This window comes from Alosa pseudoharengus, unplaced genomic scaffold (assembly GCF_046254945.1).
Source record: "Alosa pseudoharengus isolate Yale_2024_CS ecotype anadromous, Long Island Sound unplaced genomic scaffold, YU_APseudo_1.1 YU_APseudo_1.1_scf_4, whole genome shotgun sequence".
In the NCBI taxonomy this organism is placed as follows: Eukaryota; Metazoa; Chordata; class Actinopteri; order Clupeiformes; family Clupeidae; genus Alosa; species Alosa pseudoharengus.
In genome coordinates, this window is record NW_027468774.1 from 19,609,372 (window position 1) to 19,630,932 (window position 21,561).

At 40.5% G+C, this 21,561-nt stretch overlaps 1 protein-coding gene across 1 annotated transcript in view; it reads left to right on the top strand.

The window, feature by feature from the left end:
* Nucleotides 1-2,915: 2,915 nt before the first annotated feature.
* The window catches only part of pitpnc1a (phosphatidylinositol transfer protein cytoplasmic 1a), a 38,151-nt gene continuing 19,505 nt past the window's right edge, over nt 2,916-21,561 (top strand). The window contains exon 1 of the mRNA XM_076266819.1: nt 2,916-3,487. Coding sequence (XP_076122934.1) covers nt 3,440-3,487 — 48 coding nt within the window. The 5' untranslated portion in view covers nt 2,916-3,439. The remainder of the gene's footprint in view (nt 3,488-21,561) is intronic.

Here is a 21,561-nt window from a genome sequence, read left to right on the forward strand (position 1 = left end):
TATTTTTAATTGTGTTTTGTGCTGTATTGAATGGAACATTTATTTAATATTATAGTATTATAAATTAATAACAAGGGATGCATAAGTGGGGTCAAAAATTACCCCAGCGGTTGTTTTTTTTTGCAGTATCTTGGTCATTTTAAATTATTATTGTTTAATCTACATGTATACCTCAAATTTGGATTTGTATCTAATTGGTATATATTTTTAAGTAATTGCATTTTTTGTATCAGTACCATACGTAGGGTCAAAAATGACCCCAAGCATTTTGGAATTTCAACGGTTAACCTTAGGAACCTTTTATTTTAATCAAACTGTGACTATCAGGTATACATTTACCGGTGTATTATCAACAACTTTTCATAACATATCAATGTAGGTGTCATAGGAAATTACTAAAAACTGCATGTTCCCATGAGACAAATTGCTTACTAAACTTTCAGAAAGTCAGGTGCAGGTAACTTGCATGAGTGTGCATCAGTACGCATACATGAGTATGCATGGGTGTAAGTGTGCAAACTCATGGATATGTGTGTGTGGTTGTGTGTGTATGTATACTGTACCGGAGAATGTTTGGGGAGATTTATGGAGCTTTTAATTAGTACATAACAGTGATTTTGATTATTTCCTATGATAATTTGTATTATTATAACTTCATATTTGTAAAATATTAATATTCATTCCGCAATGGTACAATGTTACCTGGGGGCAAAAAGTAAGTTTATATCAAACCTTGCTATTATCATTGGAATGTTAAAGTGAAAAATACAAAACAACAGGTTTATTCCCAGCAACAGCAAGGTAAAACTTTCACAACAGAGTCCAGGTATGGGAATGATGATGAGACCTCATTCAGTGATAGGATTTTTACAACTATAGCCTCCCTTGCATTTGCAGTACTTGCAACAACGGATACCAGCTACCCGACAGGGACACCCATTCTTGTGTGCACACTTGCCACACGAGCAGGGATCTGGTAAACCTTCAGGTTTTGAGATTACAATCTCAGGAACTAATAAACTGCACTTTCTTACAAAACCATAAGCATCTGCATTTAAGATCAAGGTGTCTGTAAATTGTGTTTGGACCCAAAGCTGCTGTTGGCTCTTTGTATGTTTTCTTGCATTAGTTGAGGTGCAAGCGGCCCTCTTAAAGTCCATCTTAAGGGCATTACTATTGAACGCAGCAATGCGCAGGTCGTCAAATGTCTCCATGTCCGTTGATGGTTTGAGACATTTGACCAAGAATGTTTCTGCCATTTGTGTTGCACTCTGTTAGCTGTGGACAGTTGACATTGAGAATCAGAAAAGAGTTGTCTGGTTTGTGGACAGTGCTCAAAGCTACAAGTTTGGTTGATATTTTGCTGGTTGTATCGCACCCAGCTAGCACAGGTAGTGTTGGGAGACACTGTGTGAGCTCGTCTCCCAGCGCTATGCAGATATCATGAAGTGGTAATATTGATAATTTCACTCCTGAGTTGCGGATGAGCCACAATTGTTATGTGGTATAAAAGGCACACAAAGACATCTTTGTCACCTGATGACAGTGTCAGTGATGTAGATCCATAAGTTGTTCTCTCACTTTCTTCAGATCTTTTGGAATTTTGTAAAATAAGATTTTAAATATGAGTAATTGGTATGTACCAACTTATCTGTTCTTTGTGAGGAATAACTTCATGACATGAAGACATCGTAACTTCATCAACTTGTCTGAGACAATCTGGTGATGACATTTTCCCCATTTTGCAAAAAAACAAAACAAAAACACTAGCAGCAAGCTAACTACAATACACACCAAATTAAATATAAAACTGATACAAATTCATTATAATTATTTAAATACACAAAACTACAACTCATGATAATGATACATAAGAAGACACATGCCAACACAAAGAATAAAGAGTAGATTTCCTTACTTTTCTTGATCTCACAAGTCATCTTGCTTTACAGCCATGTGCTCTGCTATGACCTTAGGTCACTATGGCTGCCAAGTAAACTTTTGTTGGAGAAAAAAAAGTTGGAGGTGATGGCGTGATGACAGCAATATTTAGAACAGGTAGGAAATGTAAGTCATGTAAGTTTAGGTTAATACATAACTGCCAATTCATGTATGTCACTAGTTGTATGTAATAGGTTGACTGTTTTTTAGCCATTTTCTGTATATCAAATCAGAATGCTTACACTCTTTTAAGACCTTATAATTATGGTCACTGTGAACATTGTGATTACCTCAGAAAATCTGTAACTTCAAGGGTTTATATGTATGCATATTTAATGAGATATTGCCTCATTTGCATATTTTATTTTATTTTTTAGGCAAAGTGTAGCCTAATACAAAAAGTATTTCTCTTAATATGAAGATTAATCTGGTAGAAATGTATGGGGATATCTATAAAGGGGAAAAAGTCCCATTCACCTGTAGTGTGATAATAGTGTCATCTGTTGTGGTCATTTTCAGGACTTTTGTCCCGAGTAGAGATTTTGGCACACATCCCACGTTGTTCAATGGGGTATTAGTCTATAACAGTTGAGATATTCTCCGCTAAATGAAGTGCATACAAATCTTACCCAGGACCTCTAGGCCTACTAATAGGCCTACCCGAAATGCCAAGCCTTCTTTGTGTTGCTCTGTGTCACTCTGTGTCAACGTCTGGGTGATTCATCAAATCAGTCATGAAATGTTCAATGGTTTGAATACTGAGCGGTCTGAATTAAAAAAAAAAAAAAACTTATTCAAATTGAACATGTGAGTTAATTCTTTCGCAGACAGCTTTGTCAGGTCGAGTCATCACAAATGGTTACTGTCACTTTCAGTAGCGTAGGCTACGTGCATTCAAGTGTAGGCTAGCCTACATATAGGCTGTACGGAGAGTGCGGTGTTCATGCGGTATCTGGACATTCCCCTCGCTGCAACTGAGCATCCCACATCGGAGCTTCTCAAATGGTCGGCTTCTTTTATGGGAAGGGCAAACCAATCCTGTGTGAGAAGAGAGGCTATTGAACTCCACTGAACTATCAACACTCAGACTGGCAGCTTCAAAAGACAGAAAGCAAGCAATCATCTTAAAAAGCGAATTGACATGGGCGCGACATCTAAAGGCGACGATTTCACGACATCTGTGAAGACCAACCTAGTGAAATTTTACTTTTCGTGCATGACCTATCTTCATTTATCATGAAAGAAACACAACGTTTTCCTGGCTGTGGATCCATGGAATCTTGTCACAATTTCTATTTTTAAATTATATCCTACTCTATTTTAATTAATGTATAGCCTAGCCTACGTACAAGCAGTTCAATGAAAAGTTGAAGGACAGTTAACCTTATCAAAGACGTAGGTTATTCAACTTGTGAAAAACGCTTGTTAGTCTTCATTCGGTCACACAGGCACCTCTCTTCAGAAGACTTTTGGTTCACCGAAGACCGAACACGCTGAAATGCTGATGAAAGAGTACAGAATATGTATGCCACTTACCGTGGAGGAGGTAAGAGCTTGAAGTTATAAAGTTACAGCCTAATAGTTTGCTATTAGGCTACTTCTAGGTTTAGCAACTCACTGACATCTTTTTCATGAAACAGCGAGAGCTCCCGTGTAAAATTAGGGCATTTACACATAGGCTGTGACAACGTAGTGGTAGGCTAAATGAAAATGATTCAGAAGAAATATTGTCTAGGTCGATGTCTGCAATTTGGCCACCTTTGACATATCATAGCATAAGATGCACTGATTGTGAATATGGCTTATATTTCTACCTGGTCTAGGCTACTAATATTTTGTTGTCAGTGCTTGTTGTTTGTCGGAGACTTATTTGCCACTAGGTGACGCTATTGTAACTTGGTCAGGATCGCTCAGCATCATTGAAGAATACATCCATCTAGGCTACATAGCCTAATGATTTTGAGATGTGAACATGCTAAATGCGCATATTTTACCACTGATTATTAGACAGAAGGGCTTCAAAGATTTTATTTAAGTTACCTCAGTGGATAGTGTGTTCTGCATCCTTTTGACAGTCCACTGTGCAATGCAATTGCATTACCTATCAATGCAAGTCATGCAAAAACTTGAAAACAATGGCAGTTCTGAGCATCTGTGCCCATAGGCCAGCTCGACCTCTAGAGAAATTGCGTTTGTCATGTGTCGTTCAGATGTGCTCTTCAGAGAGAATTTTCAAAGGGCTCTCAAGTATTTAAAGCCTTCTGGCTTTAGCGCTCTCCCATTCTCTGTGAAGTAGGTCTTGGCTGGAGCTGTTTGCTCCAGTGGGTGGGCTGTAACAGTGGCCCACTGAACTAGGAGCCTTGAAGATTATTTTGTTTATTCTGTAAACTTGACCTGTTTTGCTGGTATTTCTATATTTGTGTGTGTGTGTGTGTGGGGGGGGGGGGGGGGGAGGGTAGTGAAAGGGATCTATGATTGTTCTCTGTGGTGTGTTCCGAAAGTTTAATTTTATTGACGTGCTAAACAAGTCCCATCAGCTAAACAGTCCTTGTCAATACTGCATGTTTATAACTGATTCTCACTCTGAGCTTAGTTTGTCCTGGCAAACAAACGCAGGTTTCAGAGCCAAAATCCTAATGAGTCTGCCTACCACACGGGGTGTTGACCTTGTGCTTCGTGGAAGTGCACATATGTTCATGTCCATCTATTGACCATGTATATCTGTTATTATGATGCCTAGGAGGTTTTTTACACATGTTTACTTCCTCTGTTTTCCATTTTACCATAACTTGTGTTTGTATCTGTTGTGTTTGAATGTGTATAGATTTATTAAATAAAATAGGTTAAGTGAAGTCAGCATTAGTGTTGGGTTTGGAAAATAAAAGTGTAAGCAGTCAGGATAATGCGGTGTAGTGAATAAGCAAAACAAAGTCCAAAACGGTGCGGAAGAGACTCATCTGATGCCCTTTTTAAAGGCCCAAATCAGGAAGTGATGTATGAACATGAACACCTGCATCCAGCTCACCTGTAGGAGAGAGTCTCCTCCTCCTGAATATACACTTACAGCATTCTATGAGACCAGAGGAGCTCCCGCTGCCAGACATGTCAGCAATGCCTAAAGACCCAGAAAGTGAGTAATGTACAGTATTATGAGATGGTTTTCTGTGTTTAAATAGACCAGTAGCTATACACAATAACTACAACTCTGGGGAACATTTTGCCCACTAGGCTAAGTTTATTAGTACAAATAGGCCTATATTTTAATGTACGGTGATCATTTGTGCCAACTTTGAAAGTATGAAAACAACAGTTCTTTAGAGAAATATTAAATTAATGGAGATCAGTGATGCTGAGAGTAATTCTGGAGTAACTCAGTTCAGCTTAAATGTCATACAGCATTGCCAAAAATGCTTGATTAATTATTGCCAATGATCAAGATGCTGTGAAGACATTACAAAACACAGTGGTGTATTGGACATTTTTGATAATTTATGTACCACTTATGTACAGATGATAACAAGTCTCCTTTCAGATAGATGCATGCTGTTGTACAAAAAAGTGGTCTATGTTGTACAAAATGGTCTATCTTTCTTTTGTTACGGTCTGATTTGATCAATTGTAGTGGAGAATATGCACATTGAAGTTATTTCAAAAGATGAACATACTTTGTTCACACTTAATATGCACATTTAGCTGTGTATTTGTGTATAACTGTAGTCCTCATCCTCACATTTTCTGTCTTTTGGTATTATAGGATCACCCCTGGATCCTGATCTAAATGTAGAGATTTTTCTACATGGAATTCCAAATGTTAACTCCAAGCCATCTCCAAATAAATGTTATCTGCCCTGGATGCCAAATCGATACGAATACTCATACAGTGATTATAAAGTCCCGAGTGTTGTTCACGAGCCCTACAATCAGCATTTATCCCAGGTCTCTTATCTTACAGAAAAAGCAAATATCACAAGGCGCCAACCGCACACACTGAAGAAGTCCCAAGTAGCACACAAGCAGCAGGTCACTGAGACAGTAAGTCTGGCGGAGGCTACTGAGTCTGAGCGCTTTGGAGACCGGATTTTCCATGTCCCTCTCGTTGTCTGCCAGCATCTCTGTCGGCATTCCAACCATTGGCAAGGCTTCGGTCAGTGTTGGGCTAGAAACATGCATCATCCCTGTTGAAAAGCAACTCTTAAGACCCAATCCGAGGAGCACTCCTTGACCGTGGAGGTCGTAGTCCCCCCAGGCCACACCTGCGAGTTGAGGATGAAGGGCACTGAGACGGAGGCGGTCATTCCTTTCAGAGCGCTCCTCACCAAAACCTGCAAGGACGGCAGGGAACACCACACCAATATCACTGGCACGTACAGAGCAATTCAGGTGGGGGAGATAAATGCTGTGGAACTGCTCCCAGACACAGATCCTGCAGCCGCTGGGCATTCTGCCATGGAGCTAACGCCTGAGTCCACCAGCCGCCAATTCTACCAATGCTCTCCAACCTCAACATGAACCCCGAGACTTCGCGGCAAACTATAAGCACCCCCAGAGTGCAACCTGCAGTAGCCGGTCAACTCTCCACAACAGCCCAGCCTGTGGAACCGACACCCGGCTCTTCAGCGCCTCATCCAACGACTCGTCACAGGACGAGGAAACGATGAACTTCTCCATCACCTGGACTGTGTGGAAAACGGCGTCGCTGCCTTTCTCCATCCAATGCATCCTCCACCCGCTGTGTATTAGCCTCTACTACAGCCGACGACCCCGTTCCACCACGACAATTAGTCCGACGCGCATGCTGTCCCCCCAGCCACCTCCGCAACCTCTGATGACGTCACACACCTGGGATCCCCTTCTCAACTCCTGGATTCCGTGATCACAATTGAAGACAAACCTATGGCACCCCCCAGAGCCATGGAGTCCCATTCCTCCTCTGCCACTCACCAACTCCCCCCAAATCTTACTATTTATACATACAATGACACCGCGGTTCCACAAAAAACCTTTTGTTTGGTGACTCCATAATCAGACAAGTAAAACTCCCTTCCTGTATTACATACTGTCTTAATGGTGGTAAGGTCAGCGACCTCACTCCTCTAATACCAATAATTCTTAAAATCCATCCCTCTAAATGTAATCTAAATGAATCGCATATATAATTTTTGCTGTGAAGGTATTTTAAATATTTAAATTCAAAGGAATCATTGAATAATCAGCATTAGTAACATTAAAGTTCAAAAACTCTTTTATATTATTTTCACTGTTCAAATAATTGCCATAATAATCTATGATATGACCTAATATGCTGAGGAAATAAATTCAAAAGTGCTTCGGGAAGAAGTTTTTTTTTCACATACAAGGCATTTCAGGCCACAGATAGGGGACACAATTAAAATAAATTAACAATCCCCTCAATGTCAACACTTATTTCTTTGCATTGATGTGCGACTATAGAGTTGATGAACTCCGGTGATATGCAAATTCCTTGCTGCAGACATTGCAGAGGACTTTATTTTCAACACCTTATTTTTATCAACACCATCAGGCCGTTTTTTAAAAGTAAATGTTCCAATCAATGATCCAGGCAGCACGTTTTCTTCTCTCTCCTTCATTTTACAGTCTAATTTTTACTGACTAGAACAGCTCGGGGTCAAAGGTCATACGGAATCGATTAATCAGTTATTTTTTCTCAAATTAATTAATCGAAATGAATCAGTTATTTTGACAGCCCTAATTAAAACAGTTACTAATCAGCCTTTTACCACTTAAAAAACATATCCAAGCTTAGGGACCTAATGACCCAAACAGATCTTGAGAAACGTATTCACGCCTTTATATCAGCAGACTGGATTACTGTAACAGTCTCTTCAAAGGCCTTCCCAAGAAAAAAATCAAGCAACTCCAATTAATCCAGAACGCAGCAGCAAGGATTCTGATGAGAGCCAAAAAAACAGATCACATCACACCGCTACTCAAACGCTTACACTGGCTCCCTGTGAGTCACAGAATCGATTTTAAAACACTGCTACTTGTTTTTAAAACTCTGAATGGCAGCGACCCCATTTATCTAAAAGACCTACTCCACCACTACACACCCCCTAGGTCACTCAGGTCGCAACAGAGACTACTCCTGGTTCCACCAACTACTAGAACTAAATGTGGTGAAGCCGCCTTTAGCTCATATGCAGTCAAACTCTGGAACCAGCTTCCTGAACACATAAAGGCCGCACCCTCAACAGATTGTTTTAAAAACCAAGTTAAAGACCTACTTTTTCTCCCTTGCTTTCCCTTAACTTTATTTGATCTAATCCTTCCCCTATTTTCCCATAATTTTATTTCCCATAAATCTAATTTTTCATTTACCTATTTTCATATGTTTATTTTAATTGTTTATGATTTCTCTGGGTATGATATGTATCAACTTTTATAACTTAGATTTTATCAAAATTACCTCGATGTATATATGGCATCTCTTTTTATGTAAAGCACTTTGAACTGCCCTGGTATGAAATGTGCTATATAAATAAATCTTGCCTTGCCTTGTGGAACTGTGTGCTCCCATCTTGGTGGGCACAGAGAGAGTGAACAGGGGAGCTGCTTCTCCCTCCCTCACGTCTTTGGTCGCGTTGTCTTTTGGTGTGGCAACTCTGACTGCTGTAATCTCACGAAGAGTATTTGTCCAAATATGTCTTGTTATACATTGTTTGGGATATATGAGCAACAGACAATATATTGTATATGCTAAGCCTATAATTTCCTTTGACACATATTTGAATTTGAACAGCATAACTGATCATATATGGTGCTTATCAAAGTAGCTTCAGCAAAACTATATTAACAATTAAAATATAGTACAACATTTTACATGTGCATGTTTCTTGAATGGATTGTATCTAATATCATTGTAATAAACAATATGACAAAACACAGCTATGTTTTTGTATGTTATTTGGGTGTTTGTTCTATGAATTGTATGTAATATAATTGTAATAAACAATATGACACAGCACAGCTATATTTTTGTAGTTTTGGAATTCTTCCTGTTAATAGTCAGTTATTTATTTGATTCATCGCCTTCAAAGATTGTTTTGTGCCAAATCATAGGAAAGAAAACAGGTCTGATTGTGGGAATAAACTGCAGTTTATTCAAATTGTTCTTTTCATTCAGCTTATGAAGAAAGCGATTTAACCCTGTCTACAACTCCAATAAATCAATACAAAATGCACAGTTACAACACACCAAAGCCATATAGTCCAGTCATTTTATGAAAAAAGTTTGAACAAATTGCAACAGAAGAAAACTTAACTGATTTTGTTAAGTTTTCGAAAAAAGACCCAAATATACCCTATTCTTGCACCTAATCAGTATTTTTCTCACGCAAATAGGGGGGAAAATTACCTTCACATATCCCCATGAAAATTACTGAGTTGATTACTTATCTCAAGACAAACAAACAATGTATTACAAGTTTTTTTGAAATTGTTTGTTAACATGGGCAAACAGGGCATAATGTAATTACGTATAGCTAATTTGTATAAATACCACAACAGAGCTAATAATAATAATAATAATAATAATAATAATACATTTTATTTGTTACATAGCGCCTATCAAAGCACCCAAGGTCACTTTACACACTGGACATTAAGACAAAAGATGCCGTACGGAGCGACGTAGGTTGTCAGCGTTCCCGTGACATCAAGACAAACAAACAAATTTACAAAATAACAATTGACGCACAAGACAAAAGATGCCTGATGGAGCGGCGTAATCGCCAGCGTACCCGCGACACCTAACGGTAGACATACAAGACAGACAACAAACAAAAATGAACAAGTAATAAAATAAATAAGAAATTCAAATAAAGAAAAGTCTGTAATAGTCCAGGCAAAGTAAGGTCTGACCCAAAACTAATTGCAGCAGAATTTATTTTCACATTTGTATATTTCAATTGGTGAAACACCATAGTAAAAGACCATGAAAATCCAGTTGGTGGAAATATGTTAAAATGAGGGTTGTTTTATGCATTATTCTTCAGCAAATGCTGACAAAACTGTAATTAGAATGTTGTAGAATACACATTCTAAAGAATATCTGACCCCATCTAACTTAACATGGAACTTTAGAATCTTGCATTGTTGAGGAACATTCTTTTATTTTGAAAGAGTGGTTTGTTGCAAATTTGGTGAATCAATGGAAATGGTTGTTGACTCTTTAAATAGAGCCAGTGTGTTTTTGCATGTAAGTGTTCCACAATGTTCAAGCTGTACAAACACATAGTTAAGCATTATTTAGCCTATAGGGAAGTGGTTTTGGTGTTTAATCTGATTTAGAGGTCACTGAAACATATACAGTATATCACACTAAAGTATCAGTTCATCATTTTCCAAGACGTATAACAATTGACCTCTTGCCCGGTTGACTGATATACTGTCCGTCCAATCAGAGGGGCCTGTATGATGCCCCTTTACTTTGCACAATTTTGTCTAAAACAATAATCAGACAGCACATTATATTAATGTTAGTGAATGCAGGAAAATTGTGAAGGCAAAGTTGAAGATGGACATGATAATGTCCACATTCGACAGAAGGGTGCAGATGGGACAGAAGGGTGCCAAAAAGGTGACTATTGTTGTGACATCTGGCAAAAAGGTGCATGCTATACTAATAAATATAGTTTAAGATTAATAATTAATAATGCATGGGTCATGGTTTTACCAAAGTCATAGAACAGTCAAAACTATACATATTCTAAAAGCATATGCACTGTACATTAAATATAGCATCAATCAACTTATGTCTCATCTTCCTCCATACCATGCATAACATACTCCTCTATTCTGTATAGGCGAATCAAGTGAACAGCTGATACATTTTGGTCTGCACTATTAAGGAAAACAAATTAAACACCCTAAACTATATATTTTCTGAAAGCATATAGCCTCTAGAGGAGATATAACACAATTTAAGACATTTCCCATCTTCCTCCATACCATGCATAACACATACTCCTCTATTCTGTATAGGTGAATCAAGTGAACAGCTGATACATTTTGGCCTGCACTATTAAGGGAAACAGATTAAACACCCTAAACTATATATTTCTGAAAGCATATACCCTCTAGAGGAGATATAACACCATTTAAGACATTTCCCATCTTCCTTCATGCCATGCACAATACATTGCCCTCTATTCTGTAAAGGCAAATCTAGTGTAAAGTGGATACATTTTGGCCTATAGTGTCCAGGGAAAACAGATTAAACACCCTAAACTATATATTTTCTAAAAGCATATACCCTCTAGATGAGATATAATACCAGTTAAGACATGTATTATCTTCCTCCATGCCTTGGACAATTTGTTTGTCAAATGTTGCAATTAGTTTTGGGTCAGACCTTACTTTGCCTAGCTATACATAATTACATTATGCCCTGCTGGCCCATGTTAACAAACAATTTCAAAAAACGTATAATAAATTTTTTGTTTGTCTTGATGTAAGTAATCAACTCAGTAATTTTCATGGTGATATGTGAAGGTTAATTCTTTCCCCCTATTTGCGTGAGAAAAATACTGTATAGGTGCATGAATAGGGTATATTTAGGTCTTTTTCTAAACTTTCCCCTATTGGGATTCTTCGGGGCTTTCTTCCCTTACTCAGGACATATTGAGGATACAAAATCACTTTAGTTTTCTTCTGTTGCAATTTGTTCAACGTTGACCCCTATTTTGGCTTAAAATGACTGGACTAATATAGCTGTAGAGTCAACATGGGAGGGGACCAACTGTCCCATACAAATCCATAAACAGATGGAGTGATATGTTTATATATGTTTTATTTTTACAATAGTGTCTAAAAGTAGGCTACCCTATTACATAGTCTGTTCTTCCTCGGTCTATCTCATGAGATTCCATAAATATAATTGTTATAGGAAAATAAGTCCAGATATAGTGACCAAACTTTTGCAAATTGTACTTCTATTTATAACGTGGGTATTCAACATTTGCTCTGATTTCTTCTAATGTTGCCCTTTTGGGTTGTGTGGCCAGATAACCATGGTTCAATGTGATTATGTAAATCAAAACAACTGCATCCTAAACTAAGCTACTAAGCCACCTTTTAACTGAATAAGTCCTTATTTCCTCATTGCTCTCTCTCTCTCTCTCTCTCTCTCTCTCTCTCTCTCTCTCTCTCTCTCTCTCTCTCTCTCTCTCTCTCTCTAGTCTACCCTGAATGCACCAGAGTGAAATATTATCAGTAAACTGTTTCTTGCATGATGTTCAGTAATGGACAACTATTTTTTTCTTTATTTTGTCTCAAGGTCGTAATCATAATATTCTTTGAGAACACATGCTCTTACCAGCAATACACAATATGTGTTCCCACATCTCTGAGCCCAGTTGGAGCAGTTTCATTTCTCTGTTGCTGAGATAGTTTCAGGCATCATAATTCTTTATTAATATAATAAACAATATTTAATTATTGGGCTAGGCTATTGCTTGCATGAAGTTATACACCAGCTGTTTTCTTTCAGAATATTCAAATTATGTTTGAAAATACCAGTTTTCTAGACCAGAAAGGCATGCCTCTTTCAAAAGCATCCATTTTTCTGTTTGTTTCATTTTTTTTTTTAATCTTTCATAGCCTTTGTGAGGTTTTGTTTGTGGATACACAAAAAAGCTGGATCAAAAAGCCTCCTCAGTGAACATCTACGTTCAGCTATGAAAGAATAGGTGGAGTTCCTCTTATTTACCGGGCTATCTTCAAAAGCATACAAGTAAGCACATGATTGCAGGAGATTATGACACATCATGAACACTTCATGTCTGTATGTCATCTTTCCTCCTATTCTTTAGTGTTTTAAAGAAGATCTTTCACCAGACAGTTTGGTCAGTCTGGGTCTATAATCCAAGCTGCTGGCTTGAATGTTGCAGAAGAAGAGCTCAGTCACATCCATTTGATTGTAAGGTCTTGGGGATCAGACCATCCCCATGTGGTCTTTAATAAAGCAGCAGGGATGAGGGGGTGTCATTTGAATTGGCTTTTAGACAGTTGAAGGTGAAAATATTGTGCCTTCATTCTGCCTCAAGGATCAGTATAAAATGATGAGATGGTAAGGGAAGACAAAAGCAACTGTTGTAAATCCTTGTAACGTTATTGATAATGGATCAAGTAGACAGTAGATCAAGCTAGATACTATGTGAAACATCACACCTCTGATCAAGCTAGGCACTATGTGAGACATCACACCTCTGCTAGCACACCGCTAGCATGCTGAATTAAAACACAAACTGTAGCAGCATTTTGCCGCCTCTGGTTCAGTGTAAACCTGTGAAGGCAGCATAATGAGGAGTTTTCTCAATGATGATGTAGCGGGGTCTCTTTTTTATTAGAACTACTCTTTCTCAGCAATACTCCCGGTTACAGGCTTATTTAAGCAGAGTGATAAGGGAAAGCCACAGCTTGCTGTCAGTGACCATGCTTGATAAGTGCCTTTTAATGAAAATGTGTGTTTACGCTAGTCGATGACACATATAGGACTCCCATGGCTGTAGAGCATCACTACTGCTCTTGTGAACTGCTTACTGTTCTTCATCTTTTTTTTTTTTTTTTAAAGTATATATTTTTGGGCTTTTATGCCTTTAATGCGACAGGATAGTGGAGAGTGACAGGAAGTAAGTGGGAGAGAGAGTCGGGGCTCCGGAAAGGACCACGGGGCGGGAATCGAACCCGGGTCGCCGGCGTACGGTGCAGGTGCCCCAGCCAGTTGCGCCATAGCTGGGGCCCCTGTTCTTCATCTTATACTGTTTGGGTATGCAGTTGCTCTCCTCAGTTAACATCATCCTACAGATGACTGATCTCTTTAAAGATCAATAATGGGTATTGATTGTGTGTTGTTATTGATTGCCAATGATTATTGCTGGCAGTAGGAGTGAGAAATGTTCACAGACTCATATGCAAGTGTGAATGGTGGCACAAAGAAGTCTTACATAATATGATCACTGCTTAATCCTACATGTTCTGTCTGCAGAAAATTAATCACTCACAACCAAAGTGTGTGAGTGAATGTGAGTGTGTTCTCTGTTTGTGTGTGTTGTGTGCATGTGCGCACGTGTGTATGTGTGTGTGCCAGTTTATGAGTGTATGTGTAACAGGCCTATACTTAGTGTTTCCCTCCGTCTGTGTGTAGATGGGTGTATGGAGCCAGGTGGTTCTTGAAATATACAGAAGAACCACCATAGAGATATTGAAATTCATAAATTCATCACAAGTGTTGTCACAATGTTTCTGCATGTACAGTACCTTTCACTAGATTGCGCTACACCACAATTGAGCTGTTATGGCCATGTTTGATGTGGCTCCTTAAGGCCAACATACCACAGATATTTCATCATCTTGGATGCAATCACACAACTGTTAGTGAGTTGTGGCTTTGGCCTACCTGGCTCTTGAGGGGCCCAGCGCAGGGGGGGATAGTGCCCCCGGGCACCAAACACTTCTGTTTCTTATCAGCCTATTGGGGCTGCATGCTCACCAAGTTTCATGTGCCCTGATGTTCCGGGGTCCCGGAATGGAGGGAAAAGTTATATGACCATGCTTCGCCAGCACTAGTGGTGGTCATAATTACTCTCTCATAAGCATATGAATTGTATCAAACCCCTGTTAACTGATGCACTGACCAGCTCCTTTATTCTTATTTTTTGTTTTCATCTGAAGTGTAAAGTCCTATGTCCTAAACCATATCTGAAATGCAGAACTGACCATCATATATCTCACACATGCTGACATCTCAGGAACCATGTCTGCTGAAAAACAGGAGCGTTTGCTTTGATGACTGCCACTTTCGCACTCCTCTTTTTCATGCTGTGCTCCACACGTCCCCTGCTGTCCCTTCTGTGTGGCTTCGCTTCGGATGGTGTTTTCACAGTCCATTAACGTCATTCCTCTTGGCCACGGGTACGAGCCTCAACAGATGAGATACTTGTGCAATCAGTGGTAGCTGCAGTCATCAACACACTAGTGTGGTCAGCGTGAGTGGCACTTGAAAATGTAACTAGCAAACTGAAAACTGTCAAGGGAAACAGAGCGGCCTTGGACTTAAGTGAGACTGAGAATAAGTCAGATGGTTTTAGACTGTCTGTGAGGTAATCTTATGTGCTATAAATTCACCAAAGAAATTTCCATTCACTCAGCAATTTATATGCGCACTTGTGGTTTCAGTGGTCTACCTAGTGAAGCAGGACTTCTGGGAAGCTTGCCTGCGCGCATAAAGCCTTGATCCCTCCTGTTGTCTCTATTTTCTGACTAATAGAGCAGTGAAAGGCCCAGTGGTCACCATGTGATGTCCAGGCTATCCATCAGCCCTGGTGACACTTGAGGGGTTTCAGTAGGGCCTGGGAGGTCAGGCAAGACTTAGCCCAGACTCGAGGGGAAATAATGCCCCCCCCCCATCCTCCTCTCTTGTTCCATCCCAGGCCCAGCCCATCCTATACCATTCCTGTCATGGAATTCCTGTCCGATCCCTGCAGCCTGGAATGAGCCCTCACCTGTCCCTGGCTTTTTCTGCCACTAGTTTCCGTCAGGAGCGCTGTTTGGCTGTCATCACACCCTCTCCACTGGGACTGGGGAGAGCCAACCACCCCCCCCCCCCCAACCCCACAACGGTCACTGAGAGCAGGGGTGACTAGGGGGGAGTCGGGACAGAGGACTATTCTTGACCTCTTTTGTAGTTCTCCCTCAGCCTCAGTCTATCGCTCTAGCTCTCTCTCTCCCTCCCTCCTTGTCATTAATTCTTATAACCAAGGTCTTACAACAGCACTGTCATTTTGTTGAATAATATAAGCTTAATTGACAGATGGACAACAATGTAATGTGTCTTACAGAGTATGTGCAGGTTGGCGCCTCACCTCCTCCATCGGTGTATGAGTGGGTGTGTGTGTGTGTGTGAGTGATTGGGTGAATGTGAGGCATTACTTTGTAAAGTGCTTTAAGCGCTCTGAGGAGTACAATAAAGCACTATATAAATGCAGTCCATTTACCATTTATATGATAAGACATGGGAAACAAAAATACAAGAAAATGGGTGAAACATAGCTTAAGGTGACATGTGAAAGTTGTATATAAGGCATGTGTTGTTGTTATTGTGTGTGTGTGTGTGTGTGTGTGTGTGTGTGTTTATATTTAACTGAGATTTAACACAACTCTCTCAGTCATCTCTCTCTCCTGACACTCTCCCTGTCAGCACCTCAGCTCCTCTCCTCGGTCACTCCTCTCTGGAGTCCATGCATAACACCAGAGGTCACACACGTTTAATATGGCTCAGGAGGTTAAATTTGGCTGCTGGCTGTTTGAGAGTGTTTGCCTCTTAGCAGGTTTATTCCATTAACTTGCACTTTTTTGTGCATCTCAGTGCTCTAATGCAGGAGGTTGGGACTAGGTGGATTTGTAATGCACTTCTGGTGATGTCTAACTCATTGAATCACACATTCAAATATATCTGTATAAACACCCACATTTGTCTTTTTGCTCATATTCCTCTCATTTAATAGTTTAACATGAGCATATTCCTTATATTCCTCTCATGGAACAGTTTAATGTGGTCTGCACATGACTTATAACAGAAAGAGAGTAAGAGAGATATCAATAAAGTTATACTACACATACATGTGTTATGTGCCGCAGGGGGCCTTTACATTTGTTTTTAGGATGCATCTTGCATGACACGATGGTCAGCCGAGACAGATCTCTGTTTACATGGATCCAAGGTGTAGGTGAAGGTGTGGAGACGTTGCTGACCACTGTTTAGATTCCGTTCCTGTCAATGCCACATGCATTGGAACTCCCAGTGCGCAGGACACATTAGACCGCATTAGCGTTTACATTACTAAAGACATTACACAAACAAATGTAAATGAGTTCAGACAGACAGCAGTGAAAGAACTACAATGCTAAGGTGTAATGATAAACAAATACTATCAGGTCTGAACTGCTTTGACCCTACGTCAGCTGTAAGGTTAGCTGTGCAAGAATCAGGGATATGAGTGTCTGAACGTGCAGTTGTTAGTGTCAGTTCAAGCATCAGAGGTCTGTTTGACATTGGCTAGTGTGCTCTCAGCAGGGTGCTCCCTCTATCAGTGGCCCTCCTGATGATCACGCAGCACTGCACCTCAAAACTCAGGACAATGAGGGAAAGAGATAGAGGAAGAGACTTACAAGAATCTTATGTAACGTCCCAGCTGGTTGTCAGCCCCCACAGACACATAACTCTCCCACTCTAATGGAACTTCAGCTATCCTCTCTGCTACAAACCATCCATCTCAGCTCTCGCCTCCTACAGAGAGAGCGATGAGTGGGTACGTGTGCTTGGGTGTGTGTATGATCTGCTGTGTGTGTGTGTGTGTGTGTGCTTGCTTGGGTGTGTGTATGATCTCCTGTGTCTGTGTGTGTGTGTCTGTATGTGTGTGTGTGTGTCAGCAGTTGAACATCTTGGATGCAAATAAAGAGAGTGAGAGAGGGGATCAGTAGTGACTCTGACAGTCCCCTGAAGTCAGCCTTTACATTGTTGCCGCGTGTGAGCACTGCAGCTCAGCCATGAAAGGGAGCCCACAGAGATTGCTACGCTGTCTTCTAATATTCGATCCGCCAGATAAATGTTACATGCCAGACAAACAGGCTTTGACTGACAGCTATGAGTGTGTTCGTTCAGAATTAGAAGTTTGTGCCTGTAAGGCAGTTTGCTCTTCTCTGTATTGCGAGTGCAACACTATTTAACTGTCTACCTGTTTTTGGTTTTTGGTTGCCATGCAACCACATAAAGAGGCTGTTATATGTGGTCTTGCTATCTGGCAAAAGAAGAATATGGATTTTGATTATGTAAATATTTGTCATGAAAATAAAAAATACGAACTCTCACATAATTGAAGACTGATTGCTATGCTGCAACAACATGGTCTGTTACAGAAAGGAGAGACCACAGTTCACCCTGTCAAAACTTTAATGTGGACTGAAAATTACGAGAATTACTGATTACTGAGATTACTGATCTATTATCTCAGTTGTATGTCTGTGTAAATGTCATTATCTTCAGCTTTTCTAGTCTGGTTTAAATCCCTCTCAGTATAGCGCAGTTTTTCCAAGCCAGATGTGTGCAGAGTGTGCACCTTTTTTCAGATATGTATGTTGCATTATAAAGAATTCATACGTACAGAGAGAGTACAGAACACATGCTTTCATTTCTTCACTGGCATAGACACTTTCTCTCTCAAGCACTCATACACACACATACACTCATACTAATATGACATCTGTGTAATAGAATATACTCAGAAATATAAAAACACACTTAGGAGACACATAGGTTGTTATATCAATGATATAAGAAAACATCTTTGTTCAGCCCAAAAAAATCTCAAAGGGTCATTCAAAATGTCCTGGTTTTGAAGAACGATACCTCTATTACTGTAATGGATATCTTTCTGCCCATATATCTACCTATATCTACATGTACGTATACACACCAACATACTCCCATTTATTGCTTATGTTGTCTTCACTGCCCTTATGTGCTGAGGCTGCATTTTGTCCCACCCTCTGCGGCTTTCCTGTGTGTGATGGATAGACTGCAGGTATAATGCTGCACTCACTCCCTCACTTGGTAACTTGCCAAGACCCACTCTAGTGTGGCCACCACCACCACCGACCCTACCCAACCCCACTCCACTATCCCCTCTACACACACACACACACACACACACACACACACACACCAACACACACTCCCATTCCATCCATCCTCAATTGGTCCCACCCACACACCCATGAAACAGCACGCAGCGTCTTGCCCCAGCCACTTTAATCACCTACTCATTACAGAGACTCCATCCGTGCGACAAACTCCACCCCAGACGCCATCATGCCTCTCGCTCCACTCTGCCTGTAGGGTGCGATTTGTCATCTCTTGCCCCACGGTCTCCGACCACTGATCGTCCCACTCCCACTGCCATTCCCACCTCCACCCCCTCGCCCCATGGCCTGCTGGCAGCCCTATAAATCTCGGCTGTGTGAACCCGCAAGCACAGAGAGGACTTCTTCTGCAGTCTGCGAGGACTCTTCTCTCACCCCTCTCCCGTCCCCTTTTGTTGTGGGTGCAATGGATGGGTGCAATCTAATCACCAGTCAGGTCTGAAGTAATGTGCCATCATGTAACCGTGAGGGCTTACACAGATGGAATCTGAGACCATAAACACACACACACACACACTATACTCTTATAGTATAAGTGAATGGCAGTAGCAGCGTGCTAATGACTGCAGTCATCTGTGTGCTGCAGTGCTCCACTGCTGGAGACACATCTTTATCAGCAGGCCATAATCTGATACCTCATTACCCAGTCAGCACTCTGCATGGATCTGAATTCATCAAGTTTATTTATCGAATTAAAAGCTTTCTGTGTGTCTGTGGTGTTGTTCTTGCGTTATGCACTCAAATGGACTTTTGTTCTTGCCTTTGGCAGAAGGACTTCAAGCAGCTGAAAGGGCCTCTAATAACTATCTGCACTTACAACTGTGGTCTGAGAAAGAGACCTATACTGTGTTTTCTTGCCACATATTTGTGGGCAGGATAAATTACTACACCAGTCATGTATGAATACCTTGTTCTGAATACCATACCCACGGACATGATGCCTGTTCAGTGGAATGCTTTTAGTTCCTGAGAAGTTTCTAGGAAACCTTTCATTCTCGCACGCCAGAACATTTTTAACATTTTCAAGTCAGCGTGAATGCTGATGAGTAATCATGTTATTCGGTCACATCCACAATATAACAGTTGTATGGCTGATGTCTGAAGCACGGACACTGGACAGCCTCTCACAGCACCAGCATTGTGCTCTGAGCAGCTTTAGCTAGAATACCAGAATGTTTGACACATAGAGCTTAAGTGGTTATGAATCTGATGTGATGATAAATGCTTAGAGCAAGCTGACAGGTGCTCAAGGTGTCAATTTCTGACACATATGAATTTTTAGTTTAAAGTAATTTTAGTAGTCACCACTGTCACATTGTAAGAAGTCATGTAACAAGAACCTCTCGTCACATAGTGTGAGCCTGGCCTACAAGGCCACTTCAGATTTCTTAGACATTTTGGATGAATGAACATGACTGAGCTAGCCTGATTAACACCAGACCGCTAATCTCAATTGAGAATGGGTCTGGAAAGGCTTCATCGATTCGAGGGCCATAACCATCAGTGAAATTAAACTTAAATTGGTGCATTAATCTCTTCGCAAATCGTTTCAGAAGTGCAGCAATCAAATCTTTCTTGTAAATGCAGTTGTTTACTTATTTCCAAAGAAAACACACGTCCATATCTGTTTAAGCCTGTCGCCATCAGCGCAGACATTGGTTGTGTTGAATGTGCTGCTCTATTTCTCATATATAAATGCCGGATAAGCACTTGTGATTAGTGCCTGGGTTTTTGGAAATGGATGTCAATGGCCTCCTTGCCAGACTGACCTGCAGAGCAAATTCAAATTTTGTTAACAGGTGTCTGGTTCTCCCTGGCTATGACAGACGGCAGGGATGGCAGCATGTGAAACTTCAAACTTTTAGTAACTGGAGGAGGGTATCACCAATACATCACAGCACATCAGATCCATTTGCCACCCTTTGTGTTCCTGTATGTCTCTCTATGCCTCTCTGCAGGGTTAATACTGTAGATGCTCAGTTACCTCAGGTTTACACAAGAGAGTATGTCTGGTCACTATGGATACCAACTCTACATAGCATTAATTATGTCGCCTTGCAGGAAGCTAAATGTGGCATTGTCGCCTGCTGTGTAATTGCACAGATTCGCCACATTGGCCATTGTCAGAAAAAAGTCGGCGGTGTCTTTCGTGCTGCACCTCCCCGCCCACACAGCGACCTATCTCTGGAGAGCGACCCTTTCATCTACTGTTCATTATTTTCCCTGTGAAATATTGTGCTCAAGAGAGAGAGAGGGAGACGTAGGGTGAGAGATGGAGGAGAGAGATATCTTGAAACATCCATCTGTTACCATTTGTCTGTGTTTTTTTCTCTCCTTTCAAGTCAGTGATTGCAGCCATTGGTTTACAGACAGGGATCCTTTTAAGATTTCAAAAGACCATCATTAGGCACCGAGCTGCGCAAAAAAGTCTGCGTTTAATCTCCTATAGTGCAAACAACTCTTACAAAACTGAAACCTGACTGATAGGGGCAAAATGACTGATGGTTCTGATCCCTCACTCTCTGACTGCCTTATTTACTTGAGAGATATCCACCTGCTTAGAGTCTGAGATGAACTAAATCAAGCAGACCATGCATATGACATCACAGAGAGAGGGACAGAGAAGTATACAGTGAATTATCTTAGATGTTGATTGGTTGAAATTGTATCCTTACTTCTACATGGCTGGTTTTCTTGCATTTCTCTGCTTTTTCTCAAATTATTAATAAATTATTTAATTGTTGTTTATATTTTGTCATTTATGTCTTGTGCGGCCTGATGTCAAAACCAATTGCCAAATGAACATGAAAGCCATCCATTTGATTGCCCCTCTATTCATATACCTATATTTACCTCTGGCTTGATGGACATGATCAATTG